Genomic DNA, 25,307 nt, shown 5'->3' on the forward strand with positions numbered 1-25,307 from the left:
GTACGTTTTTGATCGCATGTAATTTACGGCTCGTCGGTGTTTCCGCGTCTGCGGCAGTAATTAGCATCTCGAATATTTCTTTTGCGAATTATATGTAGTGCGTGAGTGATTTTTTATTCCATATACCTACGAACATATACGTACCTTTCGCTCGTGCTCGTTTTGTTGGATTGTTTGTGATGGCTTCATCATCAAGTTTTACACCGGTACTGTTGCGTACAGTCAGTAATATTCACCAAGAGAGAAGACTATTGTCCTGAATGTTCACGATGCTCTGGTTTCTCAGAATCCCACAAACACTGTTCGCAACATAGTCGAAAGTTGTGCCAACATGACTGGCGTAGGAGAGTCAACTTTATATAGGTTCCTATCAGAAAGAAAAAAACACGGTATAGCTAACCCAAACACAAACGAACACTTAAAGAGAGGGAAAAAGCCTATTGAAATTGATGAATTTGCCAAAAATGGTATTCGAAGGAAAATTCATGGATTTTTTTTCAAAAAAGAAATACCAAACCTAAACAAAATTTTACAAGAAGTTAGAGACGACCCGGATTTGCCTCATATCGGACGAACTAAATTGTGGCAAGTTTTAAAAGAATTAAATTTCCGGTGGGAGAAATCAGACCGAAAATCACTTTTGACTGACCGGGAGGAGAAGATGATGTTGGAGAAGAAATTATCTAAGATTCATACGAAAATTCCAGGCTGAAGAAAGGCCCATCTTCTACCAGGATGAAACGTGGGTAGACTCAGGTCATACTTTAAAAAAAATTTGGTCAGATAAAAATATATTAAGCTCCAGGCAAGCCTTTATGGAAGGTTGATCTACAGGTATCTCCCCACCTTCTGGTAAAGGCAGTAGATTAATAATTTCTCACATTGGCAGTGAAAAAGGATTTGTTAAGCATGGTTTGTTGGAATTTCATTCCAAAAGCACAAAAGATTATCACAAGGAGATGACAGCTGATGTTTTCGAAGAGTATTTTGAGCAAATGATTGAACACATACCACCAAATTCAAATATAGTATTAGATAATGCACCTTATCATTCACGACTAGTAGAAAGACTTCTAACGAATGCGTGGAAGAAACATGATATTCTTGACTGGCTGCGGAATAAGTATCTGCCTTACGAAGATGGAATGGTAAAAGCAGAACTTTTAAAAATTGCCCGGCAACACAAATCTAAGTTCAAGAAATACGTAGTTGACAAAATGGCGGAAAGGCGAAACATCACAGTCTTTAGACTTCCACCCTACCACTGCGAAATAAATCCAATTGAACTCATTTGGGCACAAATGAAAAGTTATGTGGCTAGAAAAAATACGCCATATAAAATACAAGTTGTACGTGAATTGTTATACGAGTCTTTATAACATATTACAAAACAAAACTGGAAAGATGCAGTAAGACATGTAATAGAAGAAGAACAAAAAATGTGGGATCTTAATAACATAATTGACGCGACCGTAGAGATTATTAACCTAATTATTAACCCTCAAGATGACTCGGATTCCGAAGTTGATCCTATTTATTTTGAATTTGAATAGTTTTCTAATCGTAATTATATGAGGTAAGTTGTAATCGTAAGGTATTAAAGGGGAAAGGCGCAAAATGTCACCTGTCAAAATGTTCAATGTGTTTTAAATATATCCATTTTTTTTTCAAATCCTGAGAAAACTAAAAAGCATTTTTGAAAAATTTAAAAGCAGAATGAAATATTTTTTAGAATTAATAAAAAGTTTCTTTTGCATGCAATATTTTCAATTAAAAATTATACTATATTTTCTCTTTTATTTTCACCCCTGTTACATAACATATTAAAATAAACATTGTAGAAGTTTTCAGGGACTTTCTGCCCTGAGTAATAATGTAATCTTTCATTCTGCGTTTAAATTTTTCAAAAATATTTATTAGTTTTCTCCGGATTCGAAAATAATGGATACATTTAAAACACATTGGAAATTTTGCCAGGCGACATTTGGCGCCTTTTTCCTTAATTAAATAAATGTATCTTTTACAAATGGCAAGAAACTTTTTATTTTTGAATAAAATAAATAAGTTTTATTAAAAAATACAATTTACATAAGTACAATTTAAAAAATATATTTATTTAGTTCAAATAAATGTTTCAATCATATACTCTACGACACTGGTCGTTCATCTCTAACCATTCAAAATATCCCCGTAATAGGATTATAAGGTATTGTATTCCTTCAGATATAAGGTGGGTTAGTCGAAAACGTCTTAAAACGTCAGTTTTAGGTTGGTTTTTACTATTATATCGTATTACCTATCCTCTCTGTATTTCAGTTTTCTAATTAGGGTTAAACTTGTAGTGAGCTATCAACAAATTGTGAACCGACTGTAGGTTGATGCGCCTTAATGGTAAATAAAAAAAAACAACACGGCAAAGAAGTAAAACATAAATTACTTGAGAAAGGCACTCTGCCGAAACAGCTTTAGTGATAAAAAATTATAATATATTTTGTGGAAGTTTTAAAAACAAAATTCTTCAATGTTTTATGTTAGATTTTCTATTATTTTTGTTAGATCATGCATACTGCACGCATGCATATGTTAACAATATAAATTTTACTTGAACGCAAATTTCTAGATTACAAAGTTACATTTAAAATTATAGTTTAAATTAAAAACAATCTTGCATACAAAAGAAAATTGAATAATAATTTGAATAAAATTTGAAATATTAATGAAATAGTTAACTGCAACTTTGTTTGTGAATTATATTTTAGTCTGAAGAATTTGTTACTTGGATCCACGTCGTAATCATGTCTGGTCTAGTAATGTCGATAATAACTAATCTAGGCGATTTCACTCATATTATCGGTAAGAACTCTTTTTTTTTATTTACAAATTCGCATCAACCCGAAGGTTATTACCGAGAATCGGATTTACAATATTAAATATATTATATATTAACAAAATTAATAGATTTTAAGTAGTTTAACATATTTGTGAATGAACAATTTGCACCAAGTGCTTTCTCTAAGTTTATTGAGATACCATAATTGATTCTTGCTGTGGAGAAAACTGGACAGTCTACAACAACATGTTTCACCGAGAGTTTAACGTTACACTGCTCACATTTTGGTTCGGATTCTTTAGTACTCGTAATTAAGAACTTGTGCGTGGCACTGGTATGACCAAATCTAAGACGAGTTATTGTCACTTGATCCCTTCCTTTAGTGCGGAAACATCTCCATGGTTTAATGTCCGGTTTAATATTCCGAAGATTGGACACTGAAAATTCCCACCGGTTTTGCCACTCACTTAGGATCCGCGATTTGATAACACTTTAAACATCACTAGCTATCACGTATTTCACAGTAATAGAGTCAGCTAAATTGGCGGCTTTACGCGCACACTTATCTGCTTCTTCATTACCTCTAATACCATTATGTGATGGGATCCAAATAAAGATTACCTCCTTATTACAAAATCTGGATTTTGTTCTGAAAGAATGATCTGTAGCATAGGTAAATTATTGTAATAGCCGTTGATATTCCACTGTATTAATTTATTGAACTCTATTTTATTAAATAAATGTATTTAATGATTGGTTTGTAAGCAGTCACTGTCTGTATCGGATACTAGGTCGTGTGGGATTTGCATCTGTAAGTGTTTTAGAAGAATTTTTCTTAATTTGGTATTTCGTGTCTTTGTAGATCTGTCTTGAGTATAGGGATATATTTTGCTTAACATATCGATGAGAGCGGTAAAGTTGTTTGTATAATTTTCAACGGTAGTAAGTGGATCGGGTGAATTCTTTATGTTGTCGCATAGGCCTTTTATCTGAACATAGCTTAAAATAAATGGTGGTGACTGCTGGTTTATGAATGCTTCTAGAGATTTACCTTTATTTTGTTTTTTCTTAGGATTGAGTGGTATTTCTGCTGGACTGGTAAACTTCGGTTTATTAGTGGTATCATTGGAAGGCGGAGAAGGACTTAAGGTATCATCAATAGTTCTTTTTGATCTGTTCTGTAGAGATTCAATTTTCATATGTAAGGTAGTTGTTTCGTTCGCACTTTGTTTTATATTTAGTTGATTTTCTGTAGTTGAGGTGTCTGTTTGACTTGAAGTAGATGTCGGTGTGATGGTTGATATTTCTAGAGGGCTACATGTTGAGATTTCTTCTGCTGTGGTTGGAGAAGTAGGATTTGTGTTTGGATTGATAGGGTTTTTGCAGTTAGTTGCCCTATGCCCATTTTGTTTACAGTTATAACACGTTAGGTTGCCGCTTGATAAAAAGATTCTATATGAAGTATTATCGTAATTAATTAAAAACGATTCTGGAATTGTGAGATCTGTTGGGCTGATAAAGATTTGTCTCCAAAAGCTCATTATATGATTAAATTCGGGTAACGGTGCACCAATTTTTAAAAAGGACATTGTAGATAGAATAACAAGCCTCATGGATTCAAGTTCTTTAATTAATACACCATAAGGAATGGATGGGCAAACATTAGAGAGAACGATTCTTTCGGAGGGAGTTATATACCGTCGAGCTTGTATAATCTGGTTATTAACTTCAATGTTGCCGTTATTTTCATTCATGAATTTTTCTACGATATTTTCAGATGATAAACATAAACATATTCTGCTGTTTGATAATCTAGAGCAGAATAGTATATTTTTTGGATGGATGATTTCTCCCAGAGGGAGGAGGTTATCTTGTATTTTCGCATCTTCAATGGAATTAAAAATGATAGCTTGCCGTTTTGACGGAAATTTTTGTTGTGTTAGTGCGGTAGAGTAACTTCTTTGTGTAGAATTATCCATTTGAGAATTGCCTGGTAAATTTATTATATTGATTTGCGACATATTCGTTGATGTTTAAACATTCCTCAAGAAGGACCTGTTCGCCGCCAGAAAAAAACCGACCGGAGATACAGGTCAATGGTAATTAAATGTTTTTGTTTATCGTCAAGCAAATATGGATATGAAAATTTTCAATGATGTTAAATACGTACTAATTATATATTTTCGATGAAATTTACAGTAAAACTGTACTTACAGACTAGTTCTAGCAAAAGTGAGTTCAGTTGATCACTAATAACTTCACAAAGCGTAGTTAAATTTTGAAAACTTGTTCTCACTTAATTTAAACTATTTTGGAGAGCCAAAAATAAACACGCCGTTCCGATATACTATCAGCGACCTGATCCTAAGAACTCTTTGTAATTGTAATTTTTTAATTTATTTTAGATTTTTAATGTCAAATTTTTTTTTTCTGAAAGCGGTATGTTAACCAATTGCAATTAAAGCTGAATGCTCATAATCAATTTATTAATGATGCTAATTTTAAAATACCAGCTTCCACAGGTCTAGTGAACGAGTTACACAAGAATTTAAATTCGCTTGTAGTCTGCAAAAAGTTTTCGCTGCCTGCAATCTGGTGTCTCAAAGTCATGCAAAATATAGTTGACTGTTTTAACCCTGCTGTCCCGTTCGGGTCTATTTGACGGAAAAAAAATTATTTCTTATTTTGCAAATTACACTCATGGACAAAAATATCGAATATTTTGGAAAATTTTTGTTATTTTCAAAATAAATTCTGGTCAGTCAAGTCGTTTATTGTAAAATAGAGTTTATTTTAACAATGTTTAATGAGCAATTTTGAGTTTTTATGCGAAGAAAATTGTGAAAAAAATAAATGTTTAATATTAGGTAAATAAGGTTATTTTACTCTAAACTTAAATGATAATTTAAATTGTTTAAACAAGTGGTTTAAACTGAAAAAAGTGCATGATCAGTAACCAGTATTTCCCCCTCTAGCTCTTATTACTGCTTGCATCTTTCTCAGCATGCTTGCAAGTAAATTTTAGACATATCCTTCGGAAATTGCATTCCATTCATCCTGTGCAGCAAGCCGAAGCTGCTCTATCGTATTTGGAACGGGATTTCTTTGTCGTATGCTGCGTTTTAGGTTATCCCACATGTGCTCTATTGGATTTAAATCCGGGCTAGACGGTGGCCAATCCATTCTTCGAATTTGGACCTCTTCAAGATAATTACTTACTATGGAAGCGGCATGTGGTCGAGCATTATCGTGTATTAACGTGAATCTTTCATATCCAATGTAACCAACATATGGCAAAACATGATCTTGCAGGATGTTTTAAACGTAAGAATCACCAGTCATCTGTACAATCACTTTCACAAGTGCGGTACATACCTCCCAACTAATACCTTTCCAAAGAATTATGCCATCAACTCCAAAACTAACGGTCTGGGCGAGACTGCAGCTGGCGAATCGTTTTCTAACTCTTCTATAGACGTAGTTTTGATCATCTGGCTTTTATAATAGGATTCTGGTCTCATCAGTGAAAAGAACGTTTTAACACTTGTCGATATTCCACTAAATATGTGTTCTTGCAAATTCCAAATTATGAGCTTTATGATTTTGGAGAAGACGTGGAACTTTGGCGGAGCGTCTGGGCTTTAAGTTTGCCTCTTTTGATCTTCGTCTAATTGTTTGTGAACTCACAGTAACTTGTCTAACATTTAATAGCTTATTTCTGAGGTGCATCGATGTCAATGAACGATTTCGTGTAGAATTAAGAACCAAAAAAGAGTCATCAATTGCGGTTGTGCACCTTGGGCGTCCTTGACCAGGCCTTCGTACAAAATTTCCTGTTTCGCGGTACCTACCTTTTAAGAGTATTTGAAACTATAGATTCAGTTCTGCTGAGACGTCGTGCGATACCTTTTTGTGCATATCCTTCCTCGTACAAAATTACAATATGTGCTACTTGGACTTCATCGCAGTGCCGAAATGGTGGGATATTTGTTTTAAACTTAGTTAAATCAAAAGAATATTTAATTAAACTTAATAAATTAAACTAAAAATAACCGAATTAGTATGATTTTTCCTTTCCGTGAAGAAAGATTTTTATGGTAAAATGTACGAATGACACTAACTACTGAATAAACGTCAAAATAAACATCAAAATAATTCAAACAAGTTGAGTACCTCAGCCTACTATATGAGTATTATCAGTAATCTAAAATTATTTTGAAATAATAGTGATTACAAAAAAAAATTGAAAAATTTCAAAATATTCGATATTTTTGTCCATGAGTGTATTACGCGGCGTAACGTTTTGGTGTTTCGTGACTTTATTACCGAATATGAGGTTTTTCAATTGCATTCGAGATAAGAAATCAATTTCTGATCTGATTTTTATGATAAAAATTAAATTGTTACTTATAGTACCTTTGGATCAATATGACCCATGTATTTAAACCGTTAAAAATTACCTGTGTAGAGTCGAGTCTATCGATATTTCGTCCGTCTGCAAATTCAAACAGATAATATTTGTATGTTATGAAATTCGAGTAACCGATGTCCAGGGACGTCTCGCGATATTGGTTGTTTCACCGACAAATTTTTTGATACAAGTATCAAATCATAAAATAACAATGTGTAATGTGTATATTATAGTCAAAGAGCAGAAAATCTGATTTTGGAAACACAAGCAAAACGTTATATTTTTTTGTTTTTTAAATGGTTGAAAATGAAATGTAAAAAAAAATATCACTCTACCACCCTGCCGGAAAAAATACTAGGTGATACAACGGCATCTTCTATAGGGCTTTTTAACGCTTCTCATTTGTTTCAGGTACTTGTTATATGCCATACAATTTTAATATATCTACCTCATACGTCCTTGGTATGTATAGTTATTGGTATATACTATATACCAATAACGTATGACGTAGATATATTAAACTTATACGACATATCACAAGTGCCTGAAACATATGAGAAGCGTTGAAAAGCCCTATTAGCGAAAAGTATTTTACATTTAAGAAAATATTGTTTTAAACAAAGTTAGCAATTTATAATAAAAAACTGAGTTGTTTTAACTAAAATATTCATCATATTAGCGTACCTTGTCTAAAATATTTCTCCTGCAGGCGAGCTCTCATCATCGTCACTATCCACCAGATTATTAATATACAGTGATGAGTGTCTTACCAACCGGCAAAATAGCGGAAAGGATAGAAGACAGATTAAGTTGTGAGATAGTACGAGATAAAGCTAGTTCTTGACGTGGCTATTTCACTTCAGTCATAATTATACGGATGACCTCGAAAATATTTTATTTTAATAATTTCTGATGTTAGAATAAATGATTGAATAAATTAAGATATATTATAGTAAAAAACATTAATTATTAGCGATTTTAAATTATAAATCTTTAAGTTTATTTAATAATAAAAATAACTTAACTGAAATATTTGATTAAAATAAAGGTAGGTATGTTCCATCCGAAAACAATTATTGTATGTGGAATTGGTATAATACTTAGAGACGTGGTCTAGTGACAAGAGGATTGAGGTTCAATTCACACCAAGGATAAAATTTTTGTTTTACTCAATCAAAAAATAATAGAAAATATGATATATATTAGGTAAAAATATTTCGAAAAACTCATTATTTACAATTTATTCTTATTCCAATGTTAAAAAATAGAAATACAAAATAATTCAAATTCAATTTCAGTTTTACAGTCTTCGGTTGTGATTGCAAAATAATCCGGTTAAGACTGTTTAATGCCAAATCCATCACTAAATTCTCAGTGTTAATATCAATTCCTATGTACAGGTAATGATTTTCAAAATAATTAACAACATTGTAATGGATGCGCGCGAACAGCTGCCTCCTTTACAGCTAACCAAATCATCAAGCCATCAAATAATAACATACCGAGAAGTGTTTTTGCACGGTAAACAGAAACTTTTTATTGAAAAAACAATTCGTGAAAATGGTTTTAACGGTCGAGGAAAAAGTGCAAATTGTTGTCTGGCATGTGAATGGATTATCAGACAACATGATTAGACAACAATTTGTAAATATGTTTCCAAATAGGCCGGCTCCAGCACGATCAACAATTCAGTCTATTATACGTAATTTTTTTACTTATGGATCCGTGTTCGCTCCAAGGGGAGTTCGTAGACAAAGGGAGGTAAATCCAGATTTAGAACTAAGGGACACTTTGATTTGTGCAAGTATTGAGCAAAATCCTACCCAATCAACATCTCGTCTCGGAGAACAATATGGAATTTCAAGATTTAGAGTAGGTAAAATTTTGAAAAGACATGGATACCGTTCCTATAAACTTCATAAATCCAACGAACAATTCCCTGGGGCTTAATATAGACGTTTAGAATTTGGTCAAACTGCAATGAAAATGTCACATCAAGATGAACATTTTTTATAGAACGTTTTGTTCACCGATGAATCTACGTTTTCATTGAAGGGTCGTCACAATTCAATGAATGCTCGGTATTGGTCTCGAGGAAATCCTCGTCAGATTTATGTCGCTCGTACCCAGCGTCCTCGAAAAGTAACACTGGTATTCATAGTGCGTCGCCAGGAAGAGTCGCCGGCGGATCTTCAGTTAGCGAACACTCCATCGAGATTTCATCTTCTGTTTCATAGTCAATCTTCGGAGAACCGCTAGTGGGCGATCGGTTACTTACTACTCGATATGAAAACATAGACGTATTTGATGACAAGGATCTACAGCAATCGTACTTGTGAACTAGTCGACTGGAGTTACAATTTGCCAAATTTAAATGTAATCGTTTCTACTCATTCATATTAATATTATAATGTATAATATATTAAAGTTTTTAATATTGGTAATAGTATTAAAGCTTTTAATATTGTTTTTTAATATTACTAATAATATTAAGTAATTAAATATTGCGCCTTGCATAAAAAAAGTACGAGATAAATAACTCGTTTTTTTATATGAAAGTGCAATTTTCTTGCAAATGCTTGTTTTTTTTTACAAGATAAAACAAATTGTATGAAGAGTAGCTAAGCGTTGGGTAGTCAGTGGCGAATCTACGAGGAAGGAAAAAGGATCTTCTGAATTTGCCAATACTTTGACTGAACACACAACCAAGAGAGGATGGAATGTTGTCAGACCATTATCAATATTGAAATATAACCAGTACGTGACAAAAAACGATAGAATATGTTGTATGGATAAAATTTGAAAAAACACAATTTACGAGTGTGCTGATTGTGACAAAAAAAACCTGGACAATGCATAGGATATTGTTTTCGCAAATACCATTCAACCAACAGATAGATTGCATTCAGTATATTAGTTTAAATAAAAATTTTATTTTCTAAAGACCTTTTAATTGTTAGCTGATGTCCCACTAACAATTTCTAATTTGATTTTCTATTTTATACACATTGATATGTTATAATTACTCGTACATACATTTGTTTTTCTTGAGCTGTTTTTTATTTATTGATATTACATTGAAAAAAGTTATAGGTTTTTATGGAATTTTGAGTGGTATTGAGCAGGAAAATTTGGAATTTTAGTTACTTCAACACAGCTAAGTGAAAGAGCGCCAAACGGTGTAACATAAAATTGAAATCAATTAAAATGTTGTTCAATAAGTCTTCTTCGTACAATCTGTCCAATATTTTGAGCTTGATTCGGTATGTGAGGTTCATTATCATCTAGTTCTTCTTCCACATTATCTTGTTCATCATTTACATCATTCACTTTGATCCCAATATTGTGAAGAACTGCACATGCCACAATTATTTCTGGAACTCTTTCCAATTTATTATTTAAACCCCGACTCAAACAACAAAATCTTTTTTTCCACAATCCAAATAATCTCTCAACGGTATTTCTCGTTCTAATATGAGATCTGTTATACCTTACTTCTTATTCAATTCCAGGATTTAAAAGAGGCGTCATTAAATACGGTAAACAAGCATAGCCACTATCTCCAAGAAGAAATCCTGTTAAACTGCCATTCTCGAAACGGTGTTTCACTGAACCATTATTGAAGATCATCGAATCATGTTCTCTTCCAGGCCAACGAGCTACAACTTTGAAAATTTCTAAATTGGGTCCACCCACTACTTGGACGTTTATTGAAAAATATCTTTTCCTGTTTCTATATACCTCGGCCGTATTCCCTCCAAGACTTTTTATTGGTATGTGGGTACAGTCTATACACCCTGTTACTTTGGGAAAATTGGCAATATCGTAAAACAGCCTTTGGTTCTTTCTCTGGTTTTCGAGATCTTCAGGAAATTTTATATATGTGGGTAATAGCTGAGCAAGTAGACGGGAAATTTTAAAAATGCATCTCGAAACCGTGGGTTGTGAAAATCCTCTAAGATCTCCAGTTACAATCTAAAAATTAAATTAAAATTAACTATACTACGATCTACCATTATATATATACACATATATATATATATATATATATATATATATATATATATATATATATATATATATATATATATATATATATATATATATATATCATGTTCTGAAAATATATTCTTTAATTTATCCTACCTGAAAATTTCCAGTAGCATAAAATCTCAAGGCAACTAAAAGATATAAAATGGGTGGAAACGGTAATCCACGTCGATTAATTTTCACCATTTCATCATTTATTACTGGCAACATTATTTCAATAACTGTTTGTTTTCGAAATCTATACCTTTTTCGAAATTCATTATCATTATAAAAGTGTAATGGATTTTGCATGTCCCTTATATATCTTCTGGGTACTTGTAATATATCGTTTTGTTCATTTATTTATCGGTTAACTACATAATATTGATGTAAATCGTCCATCGCAAACGTATTTCAAATTGACGGGCGAATCGGCGAATCGCCAGAGCATGCATATACCTTCTCTGGCGAAGCTTCGAAAATCTCTAAACAGGGCATGCGTCATTCGAGTGTGAGATCACTGTGAAAGCGACTGGCGCGTATCCAGCGACATGCCAGCGACTGTTCGGAGAAAGATGCTTTACGCTTGCGTCAACCAGGCTGTAGGTCGACTATGAAACATAGATATGGTGGTGAACAGCCAGCGACGCGCTGGAGTCGGACTATGAATACGAACGTAAATGTTTGGGGAGGCATAATAGGGAATCATGTCATTGGTCCATTTTTTATAGACGGTATTGACTGAGCGGAAATACTTGGAACTTCTGCAAAATCAAATTGTCCCAGCCCTTCGTAATTTACCAATACCTTTCGATTTCATATGGTTTCAACACGATGGTTGTCCCGCACATAATTCTCGCATCGTCAGTGAATATCTCAGTGCGACTTTTCCTAATCGATTGATTAGTGGCCACGGAGATATTTTTTGACCTTCAAGATCACCTGATCTTGCACCTTGTGATTTTTTTATGTGGAGATATATTAAGTCCAAGCTATATTAAATTGAAGACGATAGGCCTAATTCTCTCCAAGAATTAAGAGAAAAGATCTCTGATTCAATGAGAGGTATTAGTCCAGAAACATTAACTAATGTTAGAACTTTTATAATAGATTGGGTTATTGTTCTGCTGCTAATGGAGGCTTATTCGAACATTTATGGTAAATACATTTCATTAGAATAATTTTTTTTCTATTTTTATAGAATTTCTACCTATTTAAATATTTTTGGAAGTACATTTATTTAGAACGTTCTTTTATGTTTGAAGAATTTTTACTTTATTTTCGAAAGTACGAAATTGTTTTTCAATAAGATTTTCATGTTTTACTATAAACACTTCTAATAAAGACTGAAATAAATGTTTAGTGATTTAAAGCAAAACGATATAATATCTGCATAAATTCAAATTTTTAAAAAAGTAAAACCTTCATGTAGGATTTGAACCCTGAGTGCCTGCATGAGAACATCGTGACTTGAACATTTATTTACAATATTTTACATTTTCTTGTTTTCCTCGTAAACCAAATTCCTTAAACATTTAGCAGTCATGATATTAATTTGTTTAGGTTTTCCAGCATCCGATCTTGTTTTTCTCTTTTTAACACCACTTTGCACGATGTCGCGGATGGTATAATACGGAATTCCTGTTGGAAAGGCCGTTTTTCTTATAATACTGCCTTTACAACTATTTTCAGGTTCATGTTAAAGATTTTTGTAAACGTTCATACAAATTCTCTTAGATTGTTCATTCAAAACAATTCTTTTCTTTGGAAGTCTTAGATACTTTTCTACAGTTACAGTCTCAGTGTCATTGTTTTTTGTATCACTTACACTTAAAAGATTGTTGACTATTACACTTTCTCTACTACTACTTGGGTTCTCTTGCTCCCATGCACGAAAAACTGTAGGTGATTTTTTACATGGTCTAAACATTTTCGTTATACACAAATAGACAGTTTCAAAATAACAAACAACAAAAAAATACTGCAATTATTATAACTCCCTTACAACAAAATTTCAACACAATGAAAGATTAAAGCAATGCACAATGGACATCTATCTATAAACAAGCTAGTTGCAAAGATACATCTAATCTAAAAATTTGCCAGTCCTTTAGATAAGGCAGATGCCGGTATTTTTACAACCAAGTTACACTGTATGTTTAGTTGGCAGTATTTTATATATTTTCTTACAGTTTGTCAGTCAGGTATGTCTATAAATAGAAACAAGTTTCTGCAAGCTAGAACTTGTAAAAAATGTGTAGTGTAGCTGGACGATGTCATTTAGAAAAGCATGTCACGTAGAAGAAAGTGAGGGTGATAGACAAGTGGTAGGCTGGTGGGACACTGATATCCCAAGCGCATTAATTTACATTTCAAATTTCAGTCTATGTTTGCATGGTAATAATATCGCATCGAAGAACGCTAACCGAGGATGAGCTTCGCGATCGATTCAATATGGTGGCACTTAACCTGTTCAAATTAAAAAAATATTTAAATATTGTTTTAGATCCCAGACATGAGGACTACATGGTCTCGTCTCCGTACTTTTTCTGGGGATTTATTTTAACGTATATTTATTCTATTAAAGTACTTGGACCCAAACTAATGCAACATAGACAGCCATATAACATTAAAAATATTGTTATTGGCTACAACATAATCCAGATTTTAGTTAACCTGTACATATTTTTTGGAGTAAGTATATTATTTTAAGTTATATAGATATATATATATATATATATATATATATATATATATATATATATATATATATTATTATGATTGTTTATTTTGACTTTAATCTTAGTTTATTGAGCCAATAAAAAAGAATTATAACTTATTTGTTATCAAAAGTAAAATAATCCTTATATTACCTGTGTTCGATGGATTCAAAAGATTTTCTAGTTGTCTTTTATCGGGCAGAGAAGAAAGGATAAGAATACAAATATTTTATATTACAAAGATTTACGTTTCTTTATTTTATATGAACGAATAAAACAATTATTAAATTCTGTCGTTATCTTATCAATCAGCATACAAGAAAATAAATCAAATTTTTATAATAATAAGATTATAAAGCTACATACATTTATATTACGTGAAAACCAATTTTACTTAAAATTTTCTTTAATTGAAACAACAAACAACAAAACTTTAAACTTTTGATTAGCCTAACAAAACCTCAGTTCTTAAATTTGAATGCTAATGACCATGATGTCAAACCGATCCTTCACAGATATAAAATTCAATTGTACAAACACTTACAGCTTATTTTCTTTTTGAGTTGTATGTTGGAACATACCCAGAAAAGTCCAGTCTCCTCAACGATGTGATCTCTCCTCTTTGGCACCTCGCCTCCTTCTTAACGTCTCTGCAAACCTCCTGCAGACTACACAAAAAACACCTGATTCACTTCTCCAAACTCGGCTACTTATTTATGACACCAGGACCTCCTTTTGTCAACTTGATGCCGTAAGAATACTTTCACATATACTTTATAAAATGCCCACGGTAGATACAAGGACCTCTTTTAATCTACTTGTTATCTCCTTCTGCAAACTATTCACTTCTTTTCGTTACGCCGGTATCCAAACTCACGAACCACACCCTATCTTGAGACAAACGACTGTTTCCTTTCGATGACCAAAATATAACTAACTCCTCCGGTCTCCTGATCGGCTCACAAATTCCCATTTAAAAACGACCGTCTAATCAAAAGCTCAAATTGTGTTTACCATGATTTTAAAAAAGCCTAATTTCGGTTTCAGAGAAAAACTAAATAGCTTACTTTAAAATTGGTTTTGTCAATACACAATTTATACATATTTCAAAAGATTAGAATATGGTCATTTAATACTCGACTATACAAACAATAAAAAGATTAACTAAGACAGGTAAAATGTCTTCTAATTCTAAACAAAGGTTTTTTTGATAATTTTGTTTGAAACGGAAAAAGGTCGTTTGCCAAACAAATTTCTATTCTTATCTACACTAAATCTTATTTCAAATTACTATATACATTTTTGTTTATAATGTTATCTTAAAATTTTATTCCGATGGATATTTTTATTTATTTTTCTTTGGTTGGGAAAGAAAAAGTATGACAATATATATAAATATATAAATAATTAATAATATGTTTTATAAGTGATAAATTTCATGGATATTTTTTTATTTTTTTTTTTTTTTTTTTATTTAAACAAATATACCTTTTTTTTTTATTTTATTGTGTATAGTGCTTATAAAACCGAAAAATGGTAAAAATCGCGCTGCGTTTTGTTTTTTTAACACCTTTAAAAAAACTACATTTGTTTGTGGCAAAATACAAAAATTAATAAAAAATATTCTTCTTCTTCTTCAAGTGTCGTCTCCGCGGCGGAGGTCAGCAATCATCATGACTATTCGGACTTTTGAGACAGCTGCTCTGAAAAGTTCATTTGCTGTACATCTGTACCACTTTCTCAGGTTACGCAGCCATGACATTCTATGCCTTGCTATGCATTTTTTTCTTGGATCTTTCCCTGTATAATCAGTTGGAGCAAGGTGTATTTCTCTCCACGTGTAATATGTCCTAGATATTCTAATTTTCTTGTTTTTATTAAATTTAAAATTTCCATTTCTTTGTTCATCCTTCCCAGAACCTCTTTGTTTGTGACGTGTTCTGTCCACGATATTTTCATAATGCTTCTAAATACCCACAGCTGGAATGATTCCAGTTTTTTCATTGATGTCGCATTAAAGATCCAAGATTTCATTCCATAAAACAAATTCGAAAAAAATAGCACCTCGCCAACCTAACTCTTAGTTCCAATTTTAAATCCCTTGTACATAGCACTCTTCTCATTTTGTTGAAATTTGCTCTAGCCGTTTCTATTCTGATTTTGATCTCTTAAATGTAATCATTTGTGGAGTTAATCATTATTCCCAAATATGCATATTTATCCACTTGTTCGACGTTGGTTCCGTTTATTAGAAGATTCTCGTTATTTCTTTGAGTTTTCGATATTCTCATAAATTTTGTCTTCTTGACGTTCATTACTAGACAGTACTCTTTTCCATACTTTCCTATTCTGGTCACCAGTATCTGAAGATCTTTAATATTTTCAGCTAAGATCACAGTGTCGTCCGCATATCTAATGTTATTAATGGGAACTCCGTATACCTTTATTCCAGCTGTTTCAGCCTCAAGAGCGTTTTTTAGGAACTTTTCGGAGTGGCATTCAAACTAATTGGCGATAATACGCATCCTTGTCTCACTCCACGTCTAATTTCAATTTCTTCTGACAGCTGTTAGGTAACACATACTTTTGCTCGGTGTTTATAGTATAAATTTGAAATGATCCTGAGGTCGTTGTAGTTAATCTTCATTGATTTCAGGACATTCATTAATTGTTTATGTCGTACTTTATCGAATGATTTATTATAGTCAATAAAACATGCGTATATATCTTGATTGACGTCCCTGCATCTTTGTATCAGTTTATTAAGTGAAAAAAGAGCTTCACGCGTTCCTAGGCCTTGCAAAAACCAAATTGTGTATCATTAACGTCTATGTCTAGTTTGTGATATATTCGGTTATGGATGACTTTTAGTAGTAGCTTTAGCACATAAGACATCAAGCTAATGGTGTAGTAATCGCTGCATTCTTTTGCATTTTTATTATTGGGGAGACAAATAAAAATCGACGTTAACCATTCTTTGGATAATACGCCTGAACTATAAATTTGGTTCAAGAGGGTCACTAAAACATCAATGTGCTTCTTATCTAGAATTTTTAGGATTTCTATAGGAAACATGTCAGGTCCAGGGCTTTTCCCACTCTTCATTGTTTTTAATGCGTGTAATATTTCTTCTTTTGTAATATATGGACCCATTTCTTCTGCTGTAAGTTCTATGTGCTTCAGATCTCCTCTCATCATCTAAAAATTCGTCGATATATTCTGCTCATCATTGTACTTTCTCGTGTAGTCGTTTAACTTTCTTGTGTAGGTTAAACAGATCATTTATTTATTTTGAAGGTCTTCGATCTCTTTGCATTTCTCTTTAAAGTATTTTTCTTTTGCCTGATTTATCATCTTCCTGATCTCGTGGTTTATCTCTCTGTATTTATTTTTGTCTTTGTTTTTAAATTGTCTCCGTTGTTCCATCATATTGAGTATCTCATCATTCATCTATTCTTGGATTCTCCTTGCGGAAGTCTTAAGTATTTCATGTTGGAGGCAGTCTTTTACTTTAGGTTATTTAAGTTTTTTTGTGTCTATTGTAGGGATTCTTTGATGTCTTTTATTATTTTTAAGGGTGAGTGTAATCTTGGCGATAAGAGGATTGTGATCTGAGATCACGTCTGATCCAGGATACGCTTTCACGGCTTTAACAGCATAACGGTATCTTTCATTGATTATAATGTAGTCTATCTGGTTCCTGACTACTTTCTCCGATGTATCTGTGGGCGATCACTATGTATACAGTCGTCTGTTTGGTAACTTAAAAAATGTGTTTGTTATAATCAAGTTCTGCTCTTGACAGAATTGTAACTCACGGTCTCCTGTCTCGTTTCGATTTCCCGTGTGTGTTTCTTATTCTCGCTACCGAAAGTTGGGCCTCTTGGTTTTACTGATACCCAAAACATAACATTGTACATTTTTCCAGACTAAAACATGCTCTGAACATTCCAGGTTCCTATTCCAGTGTTGGAGAGTCTTTTTTTATCATCTACGTTCTTTCGGCAAGGAATTCGCTGATTAACGACCTGAGAGTCCTTGTCTTCTTCTTCTCAGCCGGATCTTGGCTTCCGAAGGCCATGATCAGTCACGCCGTTACTAGTTTCTAAAACCATAATGATTGTACTAGGGATGTAACTGTTTGTGGTGAGACAACAATAAATATATAATTTTTTTCCCTAAAAAAGATTATTATTTCCTTTAAAAAGTTTCCAACCTTTTTTTATATTTTTTTTAGGAAAGAGAAGCCTATCTTTCCACCCAGCAGAAATATTCTTCTAAGCAGCGTCCTTATTTTAAATAGCTTAAGAACCTTCTTGTATTGTGTTTGTCCAGGAGATTCCTGTAAGTCCCCATTTTTGTTTCATTTTCAGTCCCCCCGTCATTCACTTATCTACGGCCCAGCTCTCCAACAAACCCTGAGTAGCCATTCGCAAACGTCCCAATTTGTTTTGCTTACCCTATCTCTACCCCAATAATTTATGCCCCAATTTTCAACCCCTTATAGTAATACCCCATGTGGTAGGCAAAATAATCGTTACAAAGATAGGCTCGATGCTTATCACAATCGAAGATCGTATCCATGGAATTAATCACGGGGATAATGATGATACATAATGATTACAACCATATACCAGGGCCATGTAAATACGAAAAAACATATTTTCTAAAATTTGTTGGTACTCTTTTATTCTGATACGAAAAGCTTTACGATTGATTATCAAAATTTCTATAGGTATTCATGCCCAAAATAACTTATTTTATATTTTTTAGGCAATATACGTTTATTTCTCAAGTTCCAATTGGTTATGTATAGACACGACAGAGAAAAATTTTTTAGCGAACTTAAGAAAATACTATTATTATCTTAAGATGTCTGACTGCCTTGAAACAGTAAGTACAATTTTTATTTACATTTAAAACAATTTTGGCTCACTGTAGCGATAGCGTTCACGATGTTAGTTTTCTTTTCATTCTTTTTTACCTATAAAATATAACTTAAATTATTCGATTAAAAAGTTAACAATGGATAAAAAAATGAGATATTTTGAGTTATCTGTCCACTGGGTTTAGAGATACAGCTCTTCAAATATAGGGTAAAAAATGCTATTTTTGACCCTTCTGTAGGGCATATCTCAGGCCCAGGAGCATGTATAGGGCTAAAGAAATAGCTTTATTCTACTTTTTTAAGAGACAATTATGTATTAAAATTTAATAAACATCCGCAGACCCTACAAAGACCTCAGAATTTACAAGAAATGCGAAGAAAATGTCGGTGAAATGCAATTCGGATTCCGCAATTCCATGGGTACACGTGAAGCACTTTTCACCTTACAAGACCTACTTCAGAGATGCCGCGATGTCAGTTGTGATGTCTATATTTGTTTTATTGACTACGCCAAGGCATTTGACCGTTGTCAGCACCAGAAGATGATCACCGCACTACAAAGAGTAGGATTGGATGAGAAGGACATTCGGATCATCATGAATTTATACTGGAACCAGCGTGCTTAAGTCAAGGTCGAAGACCAGCTGACCGACCAAGTGAAGATCATGCGAGGAGTAAGGCAAGGATGTGTGCTATCGCCGACTATTTTCAATATATACTCTAAGGAGATTTTTAATGAAGCCCTCACAAACCTAGACATGGGAATCCGAGTGAACGGTGAATACATCAATAATATCCGCTACGCCGATGACACTGTGTTACTAGCAACCAGCCTAAACGATCTGCAGGCCTTACTAGACCGAGTGCGAACTGTGAGCGTAACATACGGACTGAACCTCAATATTAAGAAAACTAAATTCATGGTTGTCAGCCGTACAAATTTAGATCCCGGGGCACTAATGGCAGGTAGCGAAGAGATCCAGAGAGTCGACAGATTCACTTACCTCGGAACTACCGTCAACGTACAATGGGACTACGCTCAAGAGATTAGATCCAGAATTGAAATGGCACGGTCTACATTTATTAAGTTGAGATCCTTGCTGTGCTGCAATGATCTCAGTTTGGGAACCAAGATGCGGATAGTGAGGTGCTACGTTCTTCCAGTGTTACTTAATGGAGTCGAAGCCTGGGCACTGACGCAAGCCACTGAAAAATGAATCGAAGCCTTCGAGATGTGGATATACAGAAGGATACTAAAAATATCTTATGTGGACCATGTCACCAACGTTGAGGTCCTACAGCGCATGACAAAAGAAAAAGAAGTGCTTAATTTAATTAAACAACGTAAGCTTGAGTACCTCGGCCACGTGATGCGGAACAAAGAAAAATATCGAATTCTTCAACTCGGTATGCAGGGTAAAGTATTTGGCAGAAGAGGACCGGGACGCCGTCGTATCTCGTGGTTGAAAAATCTCCGACAATGGTTTGGGATGACCTCAGCGGAGCTCAACAAAACCATGATAGCCTTGATGATCGCCAACATCCGGACCGGATAAGGCACTGAAGAAGAAGAAGACCCTACAAAACTGGTCCACAAATAAAAATATGGCTTATATATATATATATATATATATATATATATATATATATATATATATATATATATATATATATATAGTGTGGAAACCACTTATGGAATAAAATTGTTTGTGTCCTTATTTTAGAAAATAAAAAAAAACGTTGAGATACCTTAACTTTTAAATTTAAATGTACGCTTTTCAGACAATTTCAAATACTTGGGAGTCCAAATAACATCAAAAGCAGGAAGTAGCGAAGAAATACACTCCAGGATTGGCCAAGCAAGATCAGCCACCAGACAGCTACACGGACTATTATGGAATAAAAAAATAACAAAAGAAAATAAAAGAAGAATCTATAAAACAATAATAGAAAGTATTGGGCTGTACGGCGCCGAACTTTGGGAAATAAACCAAAGAAATAAATCAAAAATTAAGGCCATGGAAATGAACTACTGGAGACGATGTTGCCAGCTCACTAGACTTGATAGGGTGAGAAATGAAGATATTCGGAGAGAAATGGAAATCGATCTAGACATAATAGACACAATCGAAGCCAAAAGACTTAACTGGTATGGACACCTTCAGAGAATGCCTGAAAATAGATGGCCAAAAAAAAATAGAAGAATGGACTCCGCCAACTAGAAGAAAACGAGGTAGACCAAGACGATCCTGGAGAGACGATGTCGACGATGCAATGACCGCCAGAGATTTAACAACTGAAGATTGCTTCGACAGAAAACGCTGGAAATTAGGATGCGAGAAGCGGCGCCAGCTGTAGAAGACTCGCTTGTTATATATATATATATATATATATATATATATATATATATATATATATATATATGTTATTGTGATATTTAAAGTCTTGGTGCGCCAAGCAATAATTAGCTAATTAATTTTTTTAATTAATTAAAATTATTTAAATGATATGATTATGACTCTATCACAATTTTTAATTCTTTTATCTCAGGGTTAAATTCGTGCTTCAATATCTATGCTATTACATGTGAAAGGTAAGGTCCAGAAAATACCGGAATAATAAAAAACACATATGATCTAACACTATATATTGAAATAAACATAATGAAATAATTCACACTCAAAAGTTTTCAATAAACAAATCTCATATAAGGATTCTCTAAATTTTGTTCTCCGTACGTGAACAATCAAAATTTATGGTACAAACAATATTAATTGAAATCTCAAAATTCCGAACTATTCTAACTCTCCTAATCAAAATATTTATATCCTTTCTAAATTAAGTGTAAAAATTGTGTTATCAATAAAAGAAAAACTTGCAGAAAACAAAATATCTCTCTCTGATGATGAGTGGTCCAAATCCTTGTTCCTTGTAGACTATATTATCTCCTCTCAACCGCTCCCTATGTAATCAGCAATCTTACACAGATTGTTGCAAGTATATCGTCCTTAATGATCTCCTTCAAAAGCACAAATCATTCAAATTATGATAGCCTTTCTCCTCTCGATAAACTGAATCTCTCGTTGGCCCGAGTGAAAAATGACTCTTGGAATATCTTCTCTTTACGATAAACTGAATCTCTCGTTGGCCTGAACAGTGACTCTTGGAATATAAGTAGAGAAATATGACTTACAATATTTTGCTGCTTGAGCTTCTGTCAGATACACTAACTCCACAAAAACTCACTAACATTCAACACTACTGCTTGCTACATTTCAGGAACCGCCAGAGAACAATCACTGTTCCTCTTACAGATTTGGAAAACCAACTGATTCTATCTTTTCTCTCTCCTCAATCTCGCTAAACTTTTTCCTACATACTTATCCAACCTTTTTCAATCTCCGCCAATCAAAACTCGTCATAATTCCCCCATTTTTTCATTTCGATAACAAACAAATTTTTACCTATAATTATAAAATTTCCTAAAACTTATTTACAAATAATATTTTCTATAATTCTTAAAACTAACAAAAACCACTTTCTAAAATCTCTTCTATTTGTCTCTAATCACTGCATTAATGTATTTTGGAAAACCCCGTTCAATTGTCTTTTTGTTTTCACTTAAAATTATGCGGGTCACTCAAGTATAACAAAGAAATAATTTAGGCAAAGCTTATATTTTGTTTAGTACAGGTAATTCAAGAAATTAATAACTCTCCTTCTTCGAAATGTTTGTTGGATATTATCCTACTTATCTGAATTATTTTAATGTTATTGAATTTTGAAATATTTTTAAACAAACCAATATTTTTCTCGATTTTACATATCATAACAATATATATATATATATATATATATATATATATATATATATATATATATATATATATATATATATATATATATATATATATATGTACGCTTTTTAAACATAAATTTAAATGTACAGGGTGATACACGTAAGTCTGGCATAGTCCATAATCTGTATTTTAAATGAAACACCCTGTATATTTTTGTGTTTCTAAAAGCTCCTTTACAACCTGATATCAACTAATTGTAATCATGTAGGGTCTATTATGCATAATACAAGGTGAAATTTTGAAATGAAGTATAATTTTCTAGATATAAGACAATTAATTCATAGAATACCCGAGATAATTGATTGGATAACATTAAAATAAATAAATATAAGGTTGAATGCTCGAATAAATGAACTTTGATCAGATTACTTGCAGAAGCCGGAGACAGAATGTCTCCGGCTTCTGCAAGTAATGTAGCCTTTCTTAAATAATTTTAAAGTGTTTGTTTGTCCTTTTGTAGTGTAGTGTGATGTACATTTATATCTTTATGACATTTTGTTCTTGTCGGATAGGCCGCAATTGACGAAATGCCCCTGAAGATGATCTAGGGATCGAAAGTACTTGGGCAAGATTAAATTAAACTGTGCTCGATATATGCCTTTTATCTGATCAAAGTTCATTAAAATAAATCTTCAAAATGTTCTCCACCTTGTTGTTGGCAATAACATAGTCTCCTAAAACTCGTCCCGAACTTTGTTTAAAATTTGAGGTGAAATATTCTGTATTTCTTTAGTTATCCTTTCTTTGAGGTCTTCAATGCTAGTTGGTTGTATTGCATATACTTTGTTCTTGAGATAACCCCACAGAAAAAAAATCAAAGGCGTAAGATCTGGCGACCTAGCTGGCCACTCAATAGTACTCCTTTGTCCAATCCATTTATTGAAGAAGATTTCATTCAAGTAATTTCTAACCATTAAAGCATAAAGGGTGTTGCACCGTCCTGCGGAACCAGACAGTTTCATGCGGTAGGGTCTGATCTATTGGAGTGGGATATAAGATAGCCAATCTTCGTCTCTTAGCATGCTTAAATATTTTTCTGCTGTAAAATTACTATCTACAAATATAGGACCAATAATATGATCTCCTATAATACCTGCCCAAACATTCAAATTTTGAGGATACTGAGTGTGTGTCTCACGCATCCAATGAGGATTCTCCGCTGACCAATATCGACAGTTTTGTTGGTTTACCTCTCCGTTCAATGTAAATGTTGATACATCAGAAAAAAGAATTGTGCCAAGAGCTATTTCATTTGTGTTAATTTTATCCATCATTTTTTCGCAGAAATCCATTCTACGATCTGGATCGTCTTCTGTCAGCTCCTGCACAAAAGTCAATTTATATGGATGAAGTTTTTTTTTATGGAGACACCTTAGGACAGTTGTGTGAGTCACATTATTTTAAGGTGCAATTTGACGTGAACTTGACGTTGGATTCTCTGCGACACTTAACAAAATATCCACTTTCACCTCATCTTCAATGAAGTTCGGTTTTATTTTTAATGGTTTGACATGTCCAAGTTCTCTGAATTGTGCATAAATTTTAGGCATAGTACCTTGGCAATATTAGGCAACTGAGGATACCTCTGATTAAATAAGTTTGCTACTTCAACTTGACTTCTACAATTCTCCCTGTAACCGATCATCATTAAAATCTCAATTCGGTGGGTCTTAGTTAAATATTTCATTTTTATTTCTGCAAGAAATTAGCTTTTAACTAGGAATTTATTATTTTAATGTAAAATGCCAACACACCAACAACTGATTGATAACAATCCGCATTATTTACCGAATTAGTTTAATTAGCTGACTATCTAAACAGTTGTTACCTATTACCAGTGTTAACACGGTTACTAAACAGAAATTTTCCCCAATATACTGACACTTAGAGTAGAAGTGTATTGTCTGTATTTAGAGTTAGTTAGGAATCTTTTAAAAACATAAAAATATACAGGGTGTTTATTTAAAAATAAGGATTATGGACTATGCCAGACTTGCGTGGATCACCCTGTACATTTAAAAATTATGTTTAAAAAACACACATTAAAATTTAAAAGTTAACTTGTCCCAGAGTTTTTTATTATTTTCTATAAGAACACAAACAATTTTATTCCATAAGTGGTTTTCACACTGTATATTATAATATGTATGTATTATGTATATACACACAACCAAACTTATATAAAATCACCCAGTATTTCTTACTAATAATAAGAAATGTATGACAACTTTTTTTGCAGATAAGAGATAAAGGTTTTTGTTGGAAATACCATTGATAATTGATAAAATTGGATCAAGTACACATTGAAAAATTTTATTATTTGTGTCAAGTTGTAAAACCGAGACTTCAGAGTAAAGTTAAGTTTGTGTTCAAAAAAGGTAATATGCCCTACGTAGGTTTGTCAGATGTTCAGAGGGGAAGAATTGTTGCTCTTGTTGAGCAGGGAATGTCACAAAGCAAATTTTAGCTACGCTACACGTCTTGCAGAGCGTTGGTTCAAAAACATATGCAAGATTTTTAGAATTGGGTACACTCAAGAACAGGCCTAGAGAAAGTCGTCGTAGAGTAA

The 25,307-nt window shown here is 33.0% G+C and overlaps 1 protein-coding gene across 1 annotated transcript in view; it reads left to right on the forward strand.

Annotated features, from left to right (window-relative positions):
- Positions 1–2,747: 2,747 nt before the first annotated feature.
- Positions 2,748–25,307, forward strand: part of LOC140449236 (very long chain fatty acid elongase AAEL008004-like) — a 32,328-nt gene continuing 9,768 nt past the window's right edge. The window contains exons 1-3 of the mRNA XM_072542424.1: positions 2,748–2,853; positions 13,777–13,964; positions 18,764–18,883. Coding sequence (XP_072398525.1) covers positions 2,796–2,853; positions 13,777–13,964; positions 18,764–18,883 — 366 coding nt within the window. The 5' untranslated portion in view covers positions 2,748–2,795. The remainder of the gene's footprint in view (positions 2,854–13,776; positions 13,965–18,763; positions 18,884–25,307) is intronic.

Source organism: Diabrotica undecimpunctata, chromosome 8 (genome assembly GCF_040954645.1).
Source record: "Diabrotica undecimpunctata isolate CICGRU chromosome 8, icDiaUnde3, whole genome shotgun sequence".
Lineage (NCBI taxonomy): Eukaryota > Metazoa > Arthropoda > Insecta > Coleoptera > Chrysomelidae > Diabrotica > Diabrotica undecimpunctata.